Source organism: Mesocricetus auratus, unplaced genomic scaffold, assembly GCF_017639785.1.
Source record: "Mesocricetus auratus isolate SY011 unplaced genomic scaffold, BCM_Maur_2.0 Super-Scaffold_15014, whole genome shotgun sequence".
Lineage (NCBI taxonomy): Eukaryota > Metazoa > Chordata > Mammalia > Rodentia > Cricetidae > Mesocricetus > Mesocricetus auratus.
This window is the reverse complement of record NW_024429186.1, coordinates 57,191,211-57,214,072: the sequence shown is the minus strand read 5'-3', so window position 1 is coordinate 57,214,072 and position 22,862 is coordinate 57,191,211. Positions and strand designations below refer to the sequence as shown.

Sequence of the window (22,862 nt, the reverse complement as noted above, 5' to 3'; positions counted from 1 at the left end):
TAGAGAGAAGGTTATAAAACAGGTTTCAAAATATAGCTGAACAAAGTTCCAGTGTTCTTTAACACAGCTGAGTAACAGTATACAACAATTTATTGCATATTTTATAAGAAAAGTCTGAAGGTTCCTAACACAAAGAAATGCTGTTTAGAAGAAATGAAAATATTAAGATAATCTGATCGTGACTATTGAATTATCACACTGTACCCATAAATTTGTACAACTGTATGTCAATCAATTAAAAATTTTAGTTCTGGCAGCACACACCTTTTTTTTTTTAAGATTTATTTATTTATTATGTATATAGCGCTCTATCTGCCTGTGTGCCTGCAGACCAGAAGAGAGCACTAGATCCCACTACAAATGGTTGTGAGCCACCATGTGGTTGGTTGCTGGGAATTGAACTTGGGACCTTTGGAAAAGCAGTCAGTGGTCTTAACCGCTGAATCATCTCTCCAGCCCAGGTAGCACACACCTTTAATCCCAGCAGAGGAAGGCAGATCTCTATGTATTTGAGGCCACTCTGGCACTCTGGTCTATATAACGTGTTTCAGAACAGACAGAGACACAGTGAAACCCTGTCTCAAAAAAAAAAAAAAAGTAAAGTCTAATTTTACATTAAGTTTCCCAGGATTTACTAGATTTTAAAATAAACAAGAAAACAGAGAAAAGAATGTTTTATTGGCATTTGGTCTAGCACAGTTCATTTCAAATAAAACAGAACAAAGCAATTTATCTAAACAGTTGAGTATAACAATTAGATGTCTGTTTTGCCATCTGTCTGATTGTGTTCGTGCAAGTACAATCACAGTCACACTGTCCTTAGCAACTATCAGCACCACCTTGCATTTGCAGCACTTGATACATAGAGTTCATTGTCAAAAGTATCTGCTTTAGCATTGTAAACATTTGCTACAAGTAAACTTTAAAGGGAAAAGTGAATGATACTAATCAGTAATCAAACAGAACTATCTCCACATGACACAATTAAACATTATATAATACTGTCTCAGTAAGAACCACAAATTAATAAATTTCACAAGAAAACAGAAACAAAAAGTGAAACTCCTAAAATAGTGTTAAAATACTGAAGGATACAATGAAAAATTTATCTAAGAAGGGAAAACAACAAAATGATATTACAAAAGCAAAATAAGGTTAATAGTTACAATAATCTTTTTACTGCAAAGGATTTCTTTAATCACCCTGACAGCATGTTTTATTTTTCTAGAGTCCTTAAAAAAAATTACTCTAGTCACATGAGTTGGGTATTTTGTGGGAATTTCACATTTAATGTTAGCTATGAGGTTGTTACCTCACTCAAATTTTTTAGTTTAAATAATTTCTCCAAATAACCAAAACCATTAAATTCCCTTCAAAAGAATTACTATTATAAAGTCAAATAATTCCTAAATAAATCTCAAAAATAAATCCACTTTAACAAAATACAGAGTAGGGTATATGTGTGTGCTAAAACAAACACAGGAGAATTATTTAACAAAGAAGCAAACTGTTCATATATCATCACTACTAATTTGTTCCTTTCTGGCTGCTATTAAATACTCCCTAACAGGTCATTGAGGATACCAGTGCCACTTTGGATCTGTCTGCAGCATACAAATAAGTGGTATCTGCAATACAAGGCAGACCATTCTAACTCTTTAAACAAAAGTAAATCATAAAGACCTCAAATTTATAAAACCAGTTATAATACTGCACCAAGCAAACAAACTTGTTCTCATTGCTCTTATTATATTTCAGCTTAATCTACAATCATCAACATTTTTTTGTATGTTGCCTTAAATCATACTGACACAAAATAGATTTAGAAAGAGATCTCTGTTGTTTCCACAGATAAATGGAAAAGCAAGGGGAACTGGAATATTATTTCATCTTGAGTGTCTAATGTGTCTGGCATGTCAAGCAGCACTTGACACAGCAAGTTTCTTCAAATGATCCATAAACACTTGTAAACTGACATCATCTGTAAGAATAGGTGCTCCAGACTCCTGGGGGAAAAGAGAAGGGTTTGTGATTAAAACACAGGGTGGTACTAAAGAATGTACACGTAAATCTCTACAACAGACAAGGAACCCCTTTTAAATAGAGTAATGGATAGCGGAGGGCCCTGGTTCCTAAAGGGAACTCATCTAAACTCCCAGGCCATCCCCAGCAGCAGAACTGTCTTTGTGGAACAGGGCTGCTCCCAGAATTTAAGTCTGCTAGGAAATGGACTATCTCAGGATGGCACTCGTTAGCACAAAGGCCACAGTGGAAGAGTGGAGGACAAGGGCTTGAAGATGGCCTGACCTGGTGAGGATGCAGGGAAAGAGGTACCACCACTGCTGCTGGAGACATGCAGCCACCACAGAACATCAGATGTTCTTCAAAATCACTGCTTAGTATTTTCATTTATGTGTGGCCCAATGAAAATGTTAGCAATTCATTCAAACAACACAGCAAAACCAGAGCTGCCATATGACTCCACTGTGCTTACTGCCTCTGGGCATTCACCCAGAGGATCCAACCTTGATAATGTCACAGAGATCACAGAGATCCTTGATACTCGGCACACTTGTATTTATTACTGACCTATTCACAATAGCTAGACTGCGGAACTAGCCAAGATTCCTATGAACAGATACAAAAAAAATGTGGTATACATGCACAATGGAACATTATTTAGATGCAAAGAAATCAAGACATTTGCACAAAAAAATGGATGAAACTTAAGAAACACATTTTCTCTGACATACAGAACCTAGTCTTGAGAAGGAGAGGGAGAGCATAAGAGAGAAAAAAACAGAAACAGAGAGAGAGAGAGAGAGAGAGAGAGAGAGAGAGAGAGAGAGAGAGAGAGAGAGAGAGAGAGAGGAGAGAGAGAGAATTCAAGGTCAGACTGGTCTACAGAGCAAGTTCCAGGATAGCTAGGGCAGTTACACAGAGGAAACCCTGTCTTAAAAAACAAAAATAAAATAAAATAAAATCTTGCCAGGTGTAGTGGCAAACATCTTTACTTCCAGCACTTGAAGGCAAAGATAGGTCAATCTCTGTAAATTCAAGAACAGCCTGGTCTACATAGAGAGCTCTAAGATAGCCATGGCTATACAGAAAGACCCTTTCTCAAAGGAATATATAAATAAGATTAAATTAAAAATAAAATTTAAAAAACATAAGTGGCAAATATACAACACTAAAAAGAAACTTATCGCTGTGTATGCTAACTTTAAAAAGCAATAATAAAAAGAAAATAGAGCTACAGAGATGGGTCAGCAGTCAAGAGCACTTATTGTTCTAGCAGGAGACCCAGGTTTGATTTCCAGCACCCACATGCCAGTGCACAATCATCACAGCTCCAGTTCCAGGGACTCCAACACCCTCGTTGGCCTCCTGCATACACTTGGAACACATAAACTCACACAAGCAGCCTGGCAGTGGTGGCATACACTTTTAATTCCAGCACTCGAAGAGAAAAGAGGATCTCTGTGAGTATGAGGTCAGCCTAGTCTACAAATCTACACAGAGAAAAACTGTCTCAAAAAAAAGACAAAAAAGAGGCAAGGGTGGGGGGACTCACACAAGCATGCACAAACCAACCCTCCCTTTCTCTCTGTCCCTCTCTCTCTCTCCCTCTCTCTCCCTCCCTCTCTCTCTCCCTCCCTCCCTCCCTCTCTCTCTCTTCTCTCTCTCCCTCCCTCCCTCCCTCCCTCTCTCTCTCTCTCTCTCTCTCTCTCTCTCTCCCTCTCTCTCTCTCTCTCTCTCTCTCTCTCTCTCTCTCTCTTTCTTTCCCTCTCCCCCCCCAGCTTGATCTCCAGACTCTCTTCTCCCTGACATTTTTAACAGAAATACTAGCCAGAAGGAAGCAAACTCACATCTTTTCTTTCTTTTTTTAATCATGTCATACATCATATCATGCTATATTTCTAATGAGAGACAGAGAAGGAGTGGATCTAGATGGGAGGGTAGGTGTGGAGGAACTGGGAGGAAAAGATGGAGGGAAAACTGACTTAGTAAACCAGGTGACCTAGCAGATCTGCTTACCTTTGCCTTCTGAGTGCTGAGATTAATGGCATGTACCATCACTGCCTGACAACCAATGTTGGGGGATTTTTTTATTTAATTTTTATTTTATGTACATTCATGTCTGTGTGAGGGCGTCAGATCCCCTAGAACTGGAGTTACAGACAGTTGTGAGCTGCCATGTGGGTGCTAGGAATTGAAGCTGGGTCCTCTGAAAAAACAGCCAGTGCTCTTAACTGCTGAGCCATCTCTCCAGCCCCTCAAAAACACTATTTTCAGTAAAAGGGGAACAATAAATATATCCAGAAGCTCAGCAGGTAAAGATGCATGCCATGCAAGCCTGAAGACCTGTATTCAATCCCCTACACACACATAAAGGTGGAAGTAGAGAGCTAACTTCAAGGCTGCCCTCTGACTTCCACATGTACTGTGGCATGTGCATATGCACACACATGTACATTCACATAATAAAATTTAAAAACTGAAACATAAAATACATCCAAGATTAAACATGGAAGCTCAAGCTTTGCATCACTTAGGATATGAAGCACTGCATAACAGTGCTACAGTGGTGCCCTCTTCAGGCCATTTAAAGAGAGGACTTATCACCTGAGGGTTTCGTTATTTTTCTTTTTGGTGTGTGTGTGTGTGTGTGTGTGTGTGTGTGTGTGTGTGTGTGTGTGTGTGTGTGTGTGTGTGACACACAGGTAGGAGGGAGGGCCACAGTGTCCCTGAGGCAGTCAGAAGACAATTCTCTTAAATCAGTTCTCTTTTGCCACTTTGTGGAATCAGGGGATTGAACTCGGTTATGGGACTGTCCCAAGAACCTCTCTACTGGAAGAACCTCCCTACTGGATGTCACTAGCCCCTATGCAAATTCTTTTGGTTTTGGTTTTGGTTTGGTTGGTTGGTTGGTTTTGCTTTTTTGAGACAGAGTTTCTCTTTAGCCTGGTTTTTCTACTGGAACTCACTTTGCAGACCAGGCTGGCCTCAAACTCACAGAGATCTGGCTGTGTCTACCTCCCCAGTGCTGGTATTAAAGGTATGCACCACCACTGCCCAGCTCTGTTAATTATTTTAAGAAGCTACTTTCTAATGATAACAGTGAAAACTAATAGTCAATGTATACTAAGTATCATCATCTGTTTAGAGCACATATAAATCTTACACTTTGTAGACAGGAAGTGAAAGCAGAGAGGAAGTAAGTAATTTAGAGAGTTTGTAATCTCAACCTCCATCCCAGAATGATGTTTCTTCCGGGCTACCAGCCTGACAAGTTTATTTCCTATATAAGTTTGTCAACTATATTTTTATATTAAAATTTAAAACCAGAAAAAGCAATAACAGGAAACATTGCTTCCTTGAACTAGCAGCAGAATGTTAACTATGCTCTACGTTTTTCTCTTTTTTAATATTTCATTACATTGGTGTGTGTGTGTATGTGTGTGTGTGTGTGTGTGTGCTCGCACAAGGACATGCACACTAAAGGTCAGAAAACCACTTGGGGGTTCAGTCAGAGAATTGAACTCAGGTCACCAGGCTTGGTGGGAAGAGCTTTACCCACCCATCTGACCTGCTGCCCTCATTTGTTTTTTTGTTTGTTTGTTTGTTTGTTTGTTTTTTACGAGACAGGGTTTCTCTGTATTGTTTTGGAGGCTGTCGGTCCAGCCCAGCCTCGAACTCACAGCGATCCACCTGCCTCTGCCTCCCGAGTGCTGGGATTAAAAGCGTGCGCCACCACCGCCCCTCATTTGGTTTTTTAACTTAACTATATCAATGGTAGTATTCAGAACGGAAAGTGTAGTTGCTGCCTTTAAAAAAGAAACTGCTCTTCCCCACAAAGCCCAGCTCACCACAGACTGACACTGAATGTCAGGTTTTCTTAAACCCAGCCAGCCAGCTTTGCTATCTGTCAATCAACTGGCCCTTTAGGGACTCTGCTGGCCCTCAGGAACACGATATATAATCCATCACAAATACTATTTTATAAGGTTATTTATTTACATGTATGAATGTGTGTGTGTGTGTGTGTGAGCCACATGCATGCAGTGCCCACAGAGGCTAGAAACAGGAGCATCAGATTCCCCTAGAAATGGAGTTGGAAACGATTGTACAACTATGTAAGTCGCTGGGAATCACACCCTGGTCCTCTGCAAGAGCAGTAAGCAGTCTTAATGACTTAGCTATTTTCCAGCCCCACAAGTACTATTTAAAATCTCCTCTCACCCCCTTTTCTCCATGCTAATTACTTACATCTTTGAACTGGTTATTGGTGCTATTTTCCTAGTCTCTTATTTTTTTGTTTTATTTTTTGTTTTGTTTTAGTTTAGTTACTTAACTATTTCTAAGTTTTCTTACTCTGGGATCCAAAACTAAAACCAAAACTCAGTTCTCAAAAGTAAATACGGTAGAAGGCTGATTGATGAAATACTTACTCTGTGTCTAAAACTGTGTCTTAGCATTATATTTGGCTTCTTGTCCCCCCAGCAAAATGGACATGGATGAAAGACAATATGATGATGTATATGTATGCTTAGTCATAAATTCTTTCATACAGTCATCCCTTTCCATACTCCCAAAACTGAGCTACTTTCCTCACTATAAATGTCTCCCCATCTTTCATGACTTTTCAATCTTGGACTTGATATGTCTGTATCACAAAACCTAAAACAACAAAAGTCTCCCTAATTCCAAACCATCTCCATAGATCTCCCATACACTCATCTCTGCTCTCCTGAAAGGGCAGGGATAATATGATAATCCAGTCACACAACCATAGGATTCAGTGAAATGGCACCAGCCTTTAGGTGTGACAACAAAACCACAGAGAGGGCAACATGCTCAATGTGGTACTAGCAGAATGAGGTTTGGTTAATTTGGCTAAAAGGTCTAAATGGTAGCTATAGAAAAGGCACTTGGGTAGAGCAGTAGCAATATAAAGAGTAATTGATACCACATGTTATTTAATCAAGAGTGTTGATATTCAGGCCACTATATTAGCAAGACTAATCTAAGCACTGTGAAAATGTGGTAGCTGAAGTCTTAATATCACTTAGCAAGGAATTCCAATAGTTTGTGACAGTAGTAAGAGGGCCTGGCTTTGGTTAATGGCAAGGATGAAAGAGAATAGGTAAATGAAATAGATAAATGAAGTGAGTAATCAGAGACAAGAGGGAGAAATTGTAAATGACTAGCTTTGAGCCTTAAACATGAAGAGACTAGAAAGGTGCTCTGTGGAAACAGAAAATCAAGAAGGCCAAGACAGTATATAAAAAGAGGTGAGGTCTGTGAAATGTCTATAGGAATGTCTATAGGCATGCTGCATCAAGAGGTAGTCCTTAAACCAATCTAGAACATGGAGATGATGATTTCCAGCCTTCTTGCTTCTCCTTAACCACAGTCCTTGAGTTCTCCTGGCTTACTGTGGTCTTTTGTAGTTCATTGCTTCAAATTACACTTGAATTATTATAACACCTTTATTGTTTTTGTCTCCAGTGTATTGGTGCTAAACTTGGAATCTGAAGAGGTTCTATGTGACAAGATTGCTTTTTTAATTATCTAAGGTAGCATCAAACACTAATTATATTTTCTATTCTTCTCTTATATTTTCCCACAGAAATCATCATTAGATACACAGGGAAAGTGTAGCTTTTACTAAAATAACTAGGAACACAAAAAGAAATTATTCACACTTACCTGCCCCCAGGCATACATGTTATTATGAGTCTGTGAAGGGTTGACTTTAGAAAGGAGGAAGCGTGCCTTAAAAGCAAACATAAATACATAATAAATAATAGTATTGATCAAAAAGATACTACATACCATCTAACACCAACTAAAATGAATGTATTGGTAAAATTAACTTTATTAAAATTTAAGATTTAAAAAGATTCCATTTTAAAATGCATAGGCCATAGTATAAACAGTCATAAAACAAACTACTGAATCCCAAACTCAGCATATAAAAATTACATGTAGACTGGAGAGATAGCTCAGCAGTTAAGAGCACAGGTTGCTCTTCCAGAGAACTTGGGTTGAATTCTCAGCACCCACAGGTGACTCACAAGCAGCAGTAACTGCAATCCTAGGGGATTCAATCCCCTCTCCTCACTTCCTTGGGCACCCAAACACATGAAATAAAAATAAGTTCTAAAAAAGTTTTAATTATAAAAATTATTTTAAAATAAGTCTGGAAATACAGTTTTTGTGAGTGTTTATTTGTTTTGTTGTTTTTCAAGATAGGGTTTCTCTGTATTGTTTTGGATGCTGTTCTGGAACTCATTCTGTAGACCAGGCTGGCCTCGATCTCACAGAGATCAACCTGTCTGTCTCCGCCTCCCGAGTGCTGGGATCAAAGGTGTGCACCACCAACTAGTCTGAAACCTCATAAAATTATGCAAACAAAAAAATGTGAAAATCCACATCCTTTTGCTTTAATAAACCTCAAACTTTTTAAGCCACAGGTGATAACTTAGACAAAATTACACCTATCCTCTACTACAGCTAATCACCATGAAATCAATCAATCAATAAGCAAATAAAGAAAATATTGGCCGGGTGTTGGTGGCGCACGCCTTTAATCCCAGCACTCGGGAGGCAGAGGCAGGCGGATCTCTGTGAGTTCGAGACCAGCCTGGACTACCAAGCGAGGTCCAGGACAGCCTCCAAAGCCACAGAGAAACCCTGTCTCGAAAAACCAAAAAAAAAAAAAAAAAAAAAGAAAATAACAATACACTTTAAGATATTGATGAGTGAATTCATCAAAAATTTTAATTCATTTTAGAAGAACAAAAGCAAGCTAATCTTTTGAAATTTAGACCCATACAAAATCTTTTTCTGTTCTTAAGTAGCACTAGTCCTAGGGTAAGAAACCTAGGATTCAATTACTAACTACTAGTTGGTTTGGCTAGCTTACAAATGAATCCAGGAGACTGAGGCAGAAGGAAATGTTCAAGATCAGCCTGAGTTACACAATAAGATACTGTTTTCTTAAAAAAAAATCTTAGCTCCATCATTTAATGTGTTTCCTCGACTACAAATAATGTCTTAGCTCTATTACATATAAAGTAGAGATGGAAATAGAATTGGCATAAGGCATGAGACTCAAATGAAGGAGATATGGAAAATGCTTACAAGTTTCAATACATGATAGCACATGTTATAAATACAGTAAAACTGGGGCTAGAAAGGTGACTCAGCAGTTAAGAGTACTGGCTGCTCTTACAGAGAATCTGGGTTCAATTTCCAGCATCCACATGGCAGCTCACAACTGTCTGTAACTCCAGTTCCAGGGGATCTGACACTCTCACACAGATACACATGCAAGCAAAACACCAATGCAACATAAAATAAAAACAAATCTTTAAAAATAAATATAGTAAAGCTAATAACTGACACTCTAAAGTTGTTGAATATCACTGTGCTAGATACTAGGGACATAACAATAAGTAAACTATGTCCCTGCCTTACTTATGAAGCAAGTAAAATGTATAACAACTTAAAATTAAAGTACTGTTATATCTCTGGCCAGAACATCACTGGAGAGTTTCGTGAATGCATGCTAAGCAGCCTTAACCTGATAGTGCATGTGTATATTCACTCCTCTGAACTCTACGACCCTTTTTGGTTTTTTCGTTGTTGCTGTTGTGTTTTTCCAAACAGGTTTTCTGTGTAACAGCTCTGGCTGTCCTGGAACTCACTTTGTAGACCAGGCTGGTCTCTAACTCACAGACATCCGCCTGCCTCTGCCTCCCTGAGTGATGAGATTAAAGGTGTGCACCATCACACCTGCTCATAAAGTCCTTTTTAATAGCACAATCCTTTCCTTTAAGCTGACAAGATCCCGTCTACAAAACTGAACAAATTATCAAAACTTCATATTCATAGGCCTTGCCAGTAAGCAGCCTTAAGAAAAGTGCACTAAATTATGTTCCAAGCTGTTCTTATGTTTGCTAACCTGCAGGAGGTACACTGTCAGGACAGTATATCATGGCTGCTTGAGGAGCTACGGTGGAATAAGAGAATGCTGGCTGTTCTAGGCAGTAACTGTACTGCTTTGTTCTCAGAGCACTGCACAGAGCTGCCTTCCCTTCCTGTCTCCTTCCCTTGTCCTTGGCCTTGTGTGGCCAACTGCTCACATTACAAACAGAACACAAGCAGAAGCACCTCACTGCAGCCTGCACACAACACAGGGACACTCCTCACCTGGCTGCCACCATGCTCAGTGTCAATGTATCTCGGCATTGGAAATCTGGAGTGAAGAATCTCTTGCGCGTCATCTACTGGGGCTTGCAGAAGGTGCCGGAAATTTTCATATTCTGGCATGTCCTGGTATCCGGACTTCCGCCACTGTGCTATAGTCTAAAACAATATTAGGAATTACTTTAAACTTCTTGGTGATCTAAAATTCTTGAGTAGAATTTTCTTCACAAGAAGTTATCTTCAGAAAACAAGAGGATAAGAGAAAATAGTCCTACTACCTCAATTTCTAAAGTTACAAGTACTTTTTCAGCAGAGAATATATTCAGTAAAAGAATACATTACTAAATATAAAATTAGCATATTTCTTCTCCAATTTAAGAGTAAAACAAAAGTAGGTTCAATAAACACACCTTGTAGTCTCAGCTGCTCAGAAAGCTGAGGTGGAGTTACTTAAGCTCAGAGTTCAAAACCAATGTATACTATAAGCAAGCCACCGAGGAAGGAAAGAAGGAAGGAAGGAAGGAAGGAAGGAAGGAAGGAAGGAAGGAAGGAAGGAAGGAAGGAAGGAAGGAAGGAAGGAAGGAAGGAGTCTAATAAAAAAACAAGTTTAGAGAAAGTAAAGAACAGGTGTGTGGTACATGCCTATAATACCCGCCCTGAAGAAGCAGAGGCAGGAGGATCAACACGTGCTTGAAGCCAGGCTAGCCATCCTACCAAGTCCCAGACCAACCAGGGCTATAAAGTATGACCAAGTTTCAAAAACAGAAAACAAAAGGAACAAATAGAAATATAAAGTAAAACTATGGTGTTTTTAAAACCTAAAAAAAACAAAGAAATAGAAATGCCAGAAAAAGTTAAAACACTGTATCATGTCATATTAGTATTTACTAAAATATATCTTTTCTTTTCTGTGAGGGGGCTTCTACTGAGGCGTCCCAGAGACGTCAAAATTAATGACTTTCAAGAAGTCTTCACCAACAGAGTTACATGTTTTCTTTCTTCCTTTCTTTCTTTTTTTTTTTTTTTTTTTTTGGTTGTTGTTGACAAAGTCTCTCTATATACTCCTGGAAAAACTTTGAGACCAGCCTGGTCTCTGGCTCAAGTGCTGGGATGAAAGGCATTTGCCACCATGCTCAGTTAGAGTTACATTCTGATAAGAGACATAAACTAAAAACTATACTAATGACAGCAATAATGTTATAGACAATGCATTGGAGAAGAGCAACTATACCCACATTTATATTAAATAAATGAGTCTAGAGCCATACTAATGAATTCAGAATTTTAAAGTTGTTAAAGTTACCTGAGTCAGTCAACATATAACCTGTATAATTTTATATTCTGTATATCAAAGACTAATGTACTTTGGACTTTTCATATTAACAAAGTTAAAGCAAAAATTACCACTAAAGGAAAAGAAGTAAAATAAAAAACCCTGTCTCTATTACTCTTCTTTATTTTTTTAAATGATGAGAGTTATTTTTTAAGATTTATTTATTTATTATATATACAGTGTTCTGTCTGCATGTATCCCTGCAGGCCAGAAGAGAACACCAGATCTCACTGCAAATGGTTGTGAGCCACCATGTGGTTGCTGAACTCAGGACCTCTAGATGATCAGTCAGTGCTCTTAACCTCTGAGCCACTACTCTTCTTTAAATATAAGGTGTATTAGAAACTGGTATCATTTAAAAACAAACAGAAAACAAAAAGTAGTAGCTGGAGAAGCATTCAGTGGTTAAAAGTATTCTGCAAAGGGTCCAAATTCAGTTCCTAGCAGCCACATCAGGCAGTTCACAATTGCCTGGAACTCCAGCTCTCCTAACTCTGTAGCACCTGCACTCATATGTACATGGGTGCCCATGAGTAAACACACACATTTAAAAACAAATCTTAAAAAATACCAAACAAAAAAATAATTTAAAAAACTTTTGAGAAAGGGTCTTACCATGTAGCCTGGCTGACCTGGAACTTGCTATGTAAACCAGATTGGTCTCAAATTTACAGAATTGACTTCCAAGTGCTGGATCAAAGACATATGTCACCAAGCCCAGTGAATAAATACTTTTTAAGACACTGGACAGTATTATTCAAAAGGATATTACAAGGCTAGGTGTGGTGGCTAACACTAGCAATCCCAGCATAGGAGGTTGAGGCAGGAAAATTATAAGTCCAAGGAAAGGCTGTACTACCATATCAGACTGTTTCAACAGTTATCCATTCTTAATAATAAAATAAAATCTAAAATAATTTAAAAATAAGATTAACTAGAAAATAAATCCATAATAAGTTATAATACTCTACACTACAAGCTTAAGCAAAGATCCAGGAAAAATGGATGTGCCTTCCAAACTGCCCATAACAGTGTTTTCATACATGGGGAATATACTGATATATTACCTAAATGAATAAATGCAGGAATAGACTGCTAAATAATCAATCAAAGCTTAACAGCTATCCACTCAGTTCTTTTAACCACTCATCACTTCAAAACGTTATAAATTTCCATTTATGCCTTAAATGAGTTTTCAGGTTATATTGAACATGTAGAAAAACCTTTAGATTGCATATAGTAATGAAAAGGCAAATGTGTGCATTGACAAAAGTTGATTTTTTTCCCTCCGTTTCTTTTTTTCCCTCTGTTTCTATAGGTGAAACCCAAGAGTATGATATGTCCACGTTTATACTTTCATTGTACTGTGCTGTGTCCACCAGTGTGTGAACAAAACAAAATAAACACAAATAGGCTAAGTATGATTGACACCTAAAATCCTATACCATGAAGAATCACTGTAGTGATATTTTGTTTATGATCTAACAAATAAAGCTTGCCTGAGGATCAGATCGTAGAGTTAGCCACACTAGTTAGCCACAGAGACCAGGCAGTGGTGGGACACACCCTTAATCCCAGCACTTAGGAGACAAAGGCAAATGGATCTTTGTGAGTTTAAGAACATCCTGGGCTACAGGAGATTGAATCTGCCTAAAACAGAAACAGAGCTCACACAAAGGTGATAAAACAAATACACATAAAGCAAGGAAACAAAACTAATTTTATTTTAATATATAAATAATAACTATGAACAGGAAAAAATGGGATTTTCCATCTGTAACATTTTGGTACTAATATGTTTGCATTTTGGAATACATTGAATTTTTAATTTTTTAATTAGACAGTCAACCTGTATCTTACTATAAATACTTATCACGGACTAAATATGAACCAAATATTAGTCAGGGAAAACTTTTTACTTAAAGCAAAAAGATTTTATATACAAAGCTTTAAATGCTGAGTCTTACCTCACCGTGATAAATCAAAATCTGGAAAAAAGTGTCCATGAGAAGAATGCGATCTGCAAGAATGCTGCTGCTATCCAGAAGAACCGGCTGAAATGAAGCAATAAGAGATTAAGGTTATCATCTAAATTGTTTTAATTCTTGTTTTAAATTTACATACAAGGTATTAGATATTATAGCACTATCCAGCAAAGTGTGCTTTTGTAGCTCCTTCTCCCCTTCATCTTATTTCTTAAATTTCATGTTTTTCAAACATTACCTGACATTGTGATTTCTTAATGTATCTTAATTTTCTAAGGACTCTCTTTAACACTAAAGTCACAATTTTAAAAGTCAACATTTCAGACATGATGATGTACAACTTTAATCCCAACACTTGGAAGGCAGAGGTAGGAATCTGAGTTCCAGCCTTAGTGGTCTATGCAGCCAAGATCCAGATCAGTCAAGGCTACATACAGAGACTCTGTCTCAAAAAAAAAAATTAAAAGAATTAAGGAGAAATCAAAGACTGTCCCTAAGCCTGATGAATGTAACATTGAGGGAAAGAGGAAAGGCTTGGGATATAAGAAATTTAGAGTGCATGAGAAAATAGCTCTGGATATGAAATGAAGCATCCTGAATTGATTATAAGTCTGAGTAACACATACACAAAGAGCAACCAAAGCTTAGACTACTAAACCAAGGTTTAGACTACATCATTTAGAGAAGCTGAAGATAAAGAAAATTAAAAGTCTGAACCCTTGCCAAGTAGAGAGACCTATGTCTGTAATCTCAGCACTTGGGAGGCTGAGGCAGGAGCATCAGTGAGTTCAAGGCCAGCCTGGGCTACAGAGTACTGTCTCAAAACAATAACAAAAAAGAAGAATAACCAATTAATCTCTTTTTAAGGACTTAGAAGTCTAAAAGGAGGGAACAAGCAAAATAAGACTAAAAAGCTCTTTGTGGACAGAAAGAAAACTGGGAATAGCAGATAACAAAAGGCTTGAAGGAAAGAGCCCTCTCCAGAGAAATGCTGTTGAGAGTTTGTTGAACAATACTGTCCAACAAGTTCGCTGCATTTAAGTTCAAAAGAGAATGTAAGGTCAGAAAATATAGACAACAGAGTTGGAGAGAGAACACAGAAGTTAACAGTACTTGCTGCTCTTTCAGAGGTCCTGAGTTCAGTTCTCAGAACTCATTTCAGAGTGCTCACAACTCCAGGTAACTACAGCTGCAGGGGACACACAAGCCTCCCCTGTCCTCCATGGCCACCCGCATGCATGTGCACATACTGACAAACATACATACCCCCTATGACAACTAAATGTAAAGTATGGAGGGATGGCACAGCAGTCACATGGTGACTCACAACTGCCTGTAACTCTACTTGCAGCGGAACCGACACCCTCTTCCAGTCTCCTCAGACACCAAGCATACTCATGGCGCAAAGAAAAAGAATTCAAATTCAAAAGAAAATATTTTTTTAGTATGGGCAACAAATAACTTTGAGTTTAACTGTGTCGGGGAACAGAGAAATTAAGTGATAATTAGAGAAAATAAAGGAGACAAAGTGAGGTTTTGATGACTGAGTGCTATTAAAGTTATTATATTAATGAAAATGGCCCAGATAGAAGAAGAAAAAAATCAGGACAGAAAGAGAACTAACTAAAAGCAAAACATTAGGCAAATGCAGTTTCACAATAGCTGGGATTGGACAAGGACAGATGCTCAAGATGAAGGCCTCCAGTTCTCTTCTAAGCTAATCTTCAATTCTCAGGTATAACAAGTAGTAACAAGCCAGGCATGGTGGCAACACTTTTAATACAAGCACCTGGGAGGCAGAAGCAGGAGGATCTCTGTGAGTTCAAGGCCAGCCTATTCTACATAATAAGTTCCAGGACAGCCAGGACTACAGAGAGAAACCTTGTCTCAAAAAGACAAAAGTAATAAAACGGGCATCATTTTACTATTTTATGAGACTTGATATAAAACTAATAAATAGATATAATAAACACCCAGTTATACTGACCTTTCCTAAAGTTCTATTTCCAAATATACCCATTATACAGATCTTTAGGGTTTTGTTTGTTTGATATGCTTTGGCTTTGGTTTTTGGTTTTTGGCTTTTGGAGACAGAGTTTCTCTGTGTAACAGCTCTGGCTGTCCTGGAACTCACTTTGTAGAGTACCTGGCCTCAAACTCACAAAGATCTGCCTCCAAAGTACTGGGATTAAAGGCAGTCATGTAGCTTTAGATAGTAAAATGGACTTTTAAAATTAACATAAGGGGCCAGGAGGTGGTGGCACATGCCTTTAATCTCAGCATTTGGGAAGCAGAGGCAGGCAGATCTCTGTGAGTTCGAAGCCAGCCTGGTATACAGAGCGAGTTCCAGGACAGGCTCCAATGCTACAGAGAAACCCTGTCTCAAAAAAACAAACAAAAATAATTATCATAAGGAAAAGCTATTCATTTGATAATAGATAAACTTGTGTGGAACAGCTTCTCAAAATAGCTCACTTTATCACTCTTCCAAATCTATATCTTTATGATCAATTGTGTCTTACATTCTCAAGAGACCAAAGGAAAATTAAGATATGTGAAAACAAGAGACTTGACTGTGACAGACTGTCCTGCCAGACATTAAGCTATGAAGTTAGCCATCTCCTCCACAGCCATGATCATTTCTGAGCCTTCAAAAACTAATCATAAACTCTAGGGAGCTTTATCAACCAAACACTAAACAGTCACCAAAGAGTATCTTCTATAATACTTCCATATCATTTAATTATATAACATACCACACCACCTACTATGTAGGGAATAGTCATAAATATTTTTAAATTAGTATCTTATAATAATAATTTAACAAATTTTACTTCATTTCAAAACAAGAGTTGTTTTCATTTTTTTAATGCCATACATTACAGTAACAAAACCAATCAATTCTTTCTTTTTCCTCTTACCTCTGGTGGGCCACTAAAAGAATAGGCATACAGAATGGGCTGAATCATGATTAGAGACTGTGTCAGATCTTGCCGCATGAAATGGTGACGATAATATGAACTCTCATCAGGACTATTGTTAAAAACTTGCAAGAAAGGAGATCTTCTTAAATGAAACATAAACTACAAGATAAAACAGGTGAGATAGCTTTTACTGTTTTTAACCTGGCAATAGCAATTCTCTAGCAAAACATTTGCTTACATTATTGTGTCACATTAGCAACACAAAAGTAGGACTGGAGAAATGACTTAGCAGTTAAGGGCATTACTCTCGGACTCAGAGGTAAGGGAGTTTCAGTTGCCAGAACCCCCTGTAACTTCATTTCAGGGTATTAGAAGCCCTGGTCTCTGCAGGCACTTGCACATACATGGTGCACATACACTCATACAGGCACATACACAGACATATAAAATAAATACAGTTTTTATAACAAATATTCTAAAGTATATCCCAAGAAAGCTTGCCCTTATATTCATGAGCTATGTCTGGGTTGGTGAAATAGCTCTGCAGTTAAGAGAGCTTGCTAGGCAAGCATGGGAATTAGAGTTCTATTCTGCCTCCCAAATAACAAAATGTACAGGAGGTTAAGACATGCCTAGCCTGGGGACCTTGCCTCAAGAGACAACCAGAGATAAACAGATAAATCCTATCTCAAAACAACAAAAGAAAAAAAAGGGAAAAACATTAAAAGTTGGAGTTTCAGGACAAAGTTTTTATAGGCAAAAATGAATTTCGCTGAAGCCCTAAAGGTAAAGTGTATAATCCCAGCACTTAGGAAACTAAGGTGAGAGCATGGAACACGACAAGTTCAAAATGAACCCTGGCTACAAAACAAGACCCTGTCTCAAAAACAGAAAAGGAAGGAAAAAAAGGGAGGAGTGGAGGAAGGGAGGGAGGGAGGGAGGGAGGGAGGGAGGGAGGGAGGGAGGGAGGGAGGGAGGGAGGGAGGAACACAGAGATGGTAAAGGTACAGTAAGGCAAGTCACATCTCTTACCTGGTATGGCACTATAAATTGCTCTCAGGTGATGACTATGTGCCACCAGATTATCTCATTGGTAAAATTACTGCACATATGTTCTTTTAGCATTGGTGTATTTAGAACCTCTTACCTCAGATGGCATGCTAATGGGATTTAGCATTGTTTACACCCACAATAAGCTTCAGTTAAGTCTTCAGACACCACAAATAGTGACTATTTGTAAGGCCTATATGGATATATTATATTCTTTTCATTAACCACAGAGCATAAAATTAATTTACTCATCTAAAAGAATAATCCAACAAAATACATTCATAGATCATTAATAAAAGATAAAAAAAGAAGAAACTCAGTGTTATTGGAACAAGAGAAGAGAGCATGTTCTTTGACCTCCTTACCTGTGGATAAAGGGAAAATGTTTCTGAAAATCGGAAGGAACTTGGGTCATCCTTGTGATATTCTCCAAATTTCTGACACTAAATAAAATAAAATAGTAGTGATTTGTTCCTGGTATAACAACTAAAATTCTGCCCATAAATATTCTATTTATAAAAAGTTACTACTTTTTAGTAGACAGATATTTAACATAGGGTAAAATTGGAATATTATATGTTAGCTTAGCAAGAGACTAATTATAACCAAAAAACCATTTGAATTTTAGAAATGCAACAACTCATTCTAAAATGTTTAGATTTGTTTTAAGCAAGAGTCTTTTGTAGCAAATAAAAAATATGTAAATGCCAGTGCGGGGTGTGAGCAAGAGAAGCTTCCTAAGACTATCAGAGAATCTTTTCCAATACTGGTCAAGGACAAAAAGATGCACAATCAGCACCACAGCAGCTACACAAGTAAACTCCTGGTACCAAGTTTGCCATACCGAAAGTGCCAAAAGAAAAAAAAATAAATGAAAAAGTCTAGTAACGAAAGGGATTTATAAACTGGGCATTAGTGGTGCACGCCTTTAATCCCAGCACTCAGGAGGCAGAGGCAGGCAGATCTTTGTGAGTTCGAGGCAGGCCTGGTCTACAGAGTGAATTCCAGGACAGCCTCCAAAACAATACAGAGAAACCCTGTCTTAAAAAACCAAAAAAGAAAAAAAGAAAGGAAGGAAGGAAGGAAGGAAGGAAGGAGAGAAAGGGATTTATAGAAGCAAAAACTGGAATGCACAAGCAACAGGGAAGCCAGTCACATATGAGAATATGGCAAGAGGCATCCAGCTGCCTTGCATGATGATGAACTATTACTACAACAGGCAATGAACCTTAACCATTAGCCTCACGTTGTCAAGCAGAAAGTCTCTGCTCTACATACAGGCCCATGTGTTGGAGATTTGGTTACCAGTTCACAGCACCAGTGGGAGGAAAAGGGCCTAATGGGAGGTATCTTGATCCCTTGGGGCATACCTTGAGGGGAACTGTATAATCCCAGTCTCCCTTTCTCACTGCAGCAACATTACAGGCCTAAAGCAACAGGGCTAAGGATCATAAACCAAAAACTCTAAAACAATGAGCCAAAATAAACCCTTTCTGTGATGTGGTGAAGGAAATGTGACTAATATTTGGATAACGCCATTCTCAGTTTTGAACACCATACAGCTAAGGCACAAAAAAATGGGCAATAGATGTTTCACAAAAGTAGAATCGTAGTTGGATTGTATCAGCCTTTCTCTGAAATTACCTCCACGAGTCTCTCTTGATGTGAAACTCCATCTATATTGTCAATGCCATGAGAAATACAGCAGGATAACTAATATTCAACAGGCCCTACCCCATGAGTGATAGGGAGCTCACCAGGCGAGTCTGTGGAGTCACTGGCTGTGGAAGTCAGTGTTACTGTCTATAATTTCTCACATGAGTCACTTATCTCTTCCCTAAGAATAGCTTTGGGTGCCCCCCCCAGTGTGTGCATTTATCTCATGAAAATACATCTACTGGGCACTTCTATCTGTGGCAAGTCAGAAGGGTGACTTTTCATTTGGCTATGTAATCTCGATATACAGAATACATACTGAGGGCCTTGAATTCCTTCTCACCAGGGCATCAGCAATAAGAGCACCTGGATGCAACCCTGAGGCTGTAAGAAGCAGCCTCCACATCTTACACTACATAGCCATAGTTTTTCCCTTTGATCTAGCACTAAGAAGTTCCCTTTAATCAGATAAATGCTGAAAATGCTAATGCAGATCAAATGCCACAGCTTATGCTGGTTGCCATGGTTACCACAATGCTGTGTTCCCAGCTGCCTTGGAAGGAAGCATAAGAAAGTGCTCAGAGAGTGCACAGCACTGCCGCATTTTCTTCCCTTTTCCTACATTTGTCAATCACAAACTTCTGGCTTAACTAACCACATAAATGTAGTTAACACACAAATTCCCTTTCTCCCTCTTAGAAATCATAGTCCCTTCCTCAATTTACCCTTTTCAGATATGCCCAGGCACTTCACAGTCACACCCCCTCTGAGATACAAGTAAGATAACAGGTGCCTGCTTTGTCAGCCTTACCTGTTTTCTTGACCCTCAGAAATGCATGGTATCCTTGCTATTGCCAGAAAATTGCTAATTGTGTCTGTGTGGGTATATAAACTGGAAGCCTTGTGGGGTGGGGGAAGAATAGAGACACGTGTGAATAATATGTGTGTGAGATGATTTGTTTGCCCTCAGATCCCTTTAGCCAACCCCCATACTTGCTGTTCAGTGCCCTGCCTGAACCCTGAGAGGACACCAAGGCTGGCACTTGGAAGTCTCTGATTCTGTATAACCTGTCCTCTGGCTCAGATGCCTTGTTACTGTGTCCATGTTGTAAAATGTTCAATGTGTGGCTAAAAGCTGGCTATACACAGTGAGGAAACTGTTGTTTGTGCTTAGTGCAACTGTCTCATTTGGTATTCACTAGGATCTTTTTATTTGTATTAGTGTTTCTCATTTTAAAATACATCAGACAATTGCAGCAGTTTGTGAAGGTGAGGGATGAAACAGAAAAGAAGCCTAAGCCTGCAAAGAATGCTTTAAAAAATTACAATCCTGAATCTTTTGTGCAGCAAAGGACAAAGAAAAAAGTCTTTTTTCAAAAAAAAGGGGGAAAAAGGTGTTTAGTGGTTTTTGTTGATAATCCAGAGTGTAGTATAAAATTTTAGTGTCATATGTTACAGCCTATTAATATACAATAGCTCCAGCAAGATGGAAAAAGCACTTTACTACAAATCACAGTACCTAAATACACCCACCAGATACTTAGCTTTTAGAATATCAAAACAATAGGGCATTTATTAAGACAAAGTTAAGGCCAAAGGGTGGTGGCGCATGCCTTTAATACCAGCACTCTAGAGGTAGAGGAGAGCAGATCTCTGTGAATTCGAGGCAAGTCTGATCTATAAAGCTAGTTCCAGAACAGCCAAGACTGTTACACAGTAAAACCCTGTCTTGATCAATAGATAGAAGACAGGTACATAAATACATAGACACGTAGATAGATTCATAGATATATAGATACACAGACAGACAGACAGATAGATAAGGCAAAGTTATTTTCTATGAAAAGGCTCATGAAGCAAGCTATTTCAGAGCACAAATTATTATCTACAAATGGAAAGTTCACACGGTTGGTGAGCTCCCAGAAACACCAACATATTAAAATTACAGTCAATAAAATGCTAATGCAAAATACAACCTAGAAAACAGAAATACTCCTATTCTAGAGCACAGTGCTAGAGCTAAGGAGTCAGCATGCTGGACAAGGCCTTGAGCATGATCACCAGTACAAAAAGTGTTTAAAACAAAGTTCCATTTAAAACAGTGCACTGAATCAAAGCACTGGCTCCATGCTGCACAGTGCACAGGAGGTCTGTGCAACAAGCTGGACACAGTTTTTATCCCGGTTGGAGGCTTAGGAATGTACATGGATCTAATGATAGTGACAGTCAAAAACACTTTTCTGCTACAATTATATCCCCACATTGGACCCATGGCGGACCTGTGCCAGCATTTATATTGACAGTGTTCTATCACTGGTGGGCTGTACAAGGTTAATGCTCATTTGAAAAGACATATTTAAGAACACAACACTGCTTTCTTCACAAAGAGGTGTTGGGAGGAAGGGGTGCTCTTAGGAAGGAGAAATCTAGACAATACTGCAAAAGTAGCTAACTCTGAACAAGCTCACCCATGACACCTGATGGACAGGTTAAAGGCACCACTCTCAGTAGCTAACAGAGAATTCTCAATCATGTGTTTAAGTTGGAGAATAAAAAAGTGCAGGGCAGAGTTTACAAAGTAAAAAATGCTAAGAACTGATTATGTTTATAATCCCAGGATATGAGTACATTTAAGGCCAGGCTACATAGTAATATTCCACTGAAATTAAAACAGAAAAGAAAAGCCAGAGTAAAGACTAATCACAGATGACAGCAAGCCCTAGATCAACCAAGGCTACACACAGAGTCTCAAAACAAAAACAAAATTCATAGAATAATATAAAATTAATTTCCAACCAACCTAACTTCACATCAGCCCAAATAATAGGTAATATACTTGACATCCATTTTTAAGGAGGTGAGTAAACTCTGCTCTTTATTACTAGTTCAGTACTTTGAACAGTTCTTCGTACAGTTCTCCCCACCCACTGTAAGCACTTTAAAGGACGTGTACTACAAATGAAAGCTGACAAGCTGAGAAGCACAAAGTCCACTTCTTACCAGTCGAATGAGCTGTCTGTCCAGCCACCTAAGCACATCTGGTCCTTCCTCTGTTTCTGCTCTGTATATTGCCAGCCGAGCCATGAGAATGGCAGCTGCTTCCTGGTCAAAAGATGCAGCAATGTTTTGGATTTGAGTTTGAGCATCTGCCCAGCTAAAAAAATGAAGCACAGAAATATAAATGAATTATATCATAATACCACAGTTGGCTACCACACAGAGCTACACTTAGAGAATATAGAAACCCTCCTCAACATTTCAAAATTCTTTTTTTTTTCTTTTTTGGTTTTTTGTTTTGTTCGAGACAGGGTTTCTCTGTGGCTTTGGAGGCTCTTGTAGACCAAGCTAGTCTCAAACTCACACAGATCCGACTGCCTCTGCCTCCCGAGTGCTGGGATTAAAGGTGAGCACCACCACCGAGCCAAAATTCTAACATTATATAGAGTAATTAGCATTATTAAAACATTACAAATGAGCTGTCCATTACACTGATTTTCCTAAAAATAAAAGCAAACCTTGAAATATTTTCTAAAATAACTCAAAAGGAATATCTCCAAACATATTCTTTAAGAAATCAAGATTTTTATAAGTAAAGATAATAGAATATGGGTTAGGAAGATGGCTCAGCGGGTAGACCCACTAGCACAAAAACGTACATCCTGAGTTCAAGTGCTAGATCCCACAACGTGGCAGGAG

The 22,862-nt window shown here is 38.4% G+C and overlaps 1 protein-coding gene across 1 annotated transcript in view; it reads right to left on the bottom strand.

The window, feature by feature from the left end:
* Window positions 1-659: 659 nt before the first annotated feature.
* Window positions 660-22,862, bottom strand: part of Sec23a (SEC23 homolog A, COPII coat complex component) — a 51,979-nt gene continuing 29,776 nt past the window's right edge. Inside the window, exons 14-20 of the mRNA XM_040743041.1 lie at window positions 22,167-22,320; window positions 17,876-17,953; window positions 16,458-16,619; window positions 13,519-13,605; window positions 10,222-10,377; window positions 7,714-7,779; window positions 660-2,006 (exon numbers count right to left, since the gene is read on the bottom strand). Coding sequence (XP_040598975.1) covers window positions 1,917-2,006; window positions 7,714-7,779; window positions 10,222-10,377; window positions 13,519-13,605; window positions 16,458-16,619; window positions 17,876-17,953; window positions 22,167-22,320 — 793 coding nt within the window. The 3' untranslated portion in view covers window positions 660-1,916. The remainder of the gene's footprint in view (window positions 2,007-7,713; window positions 7,780-10,221; window positions 10,378-13,518; window positions 13,606-16,457; window positions 16,620-17,875; window positions 17,954-22,166; window positions 22,321-22,862) is intronic.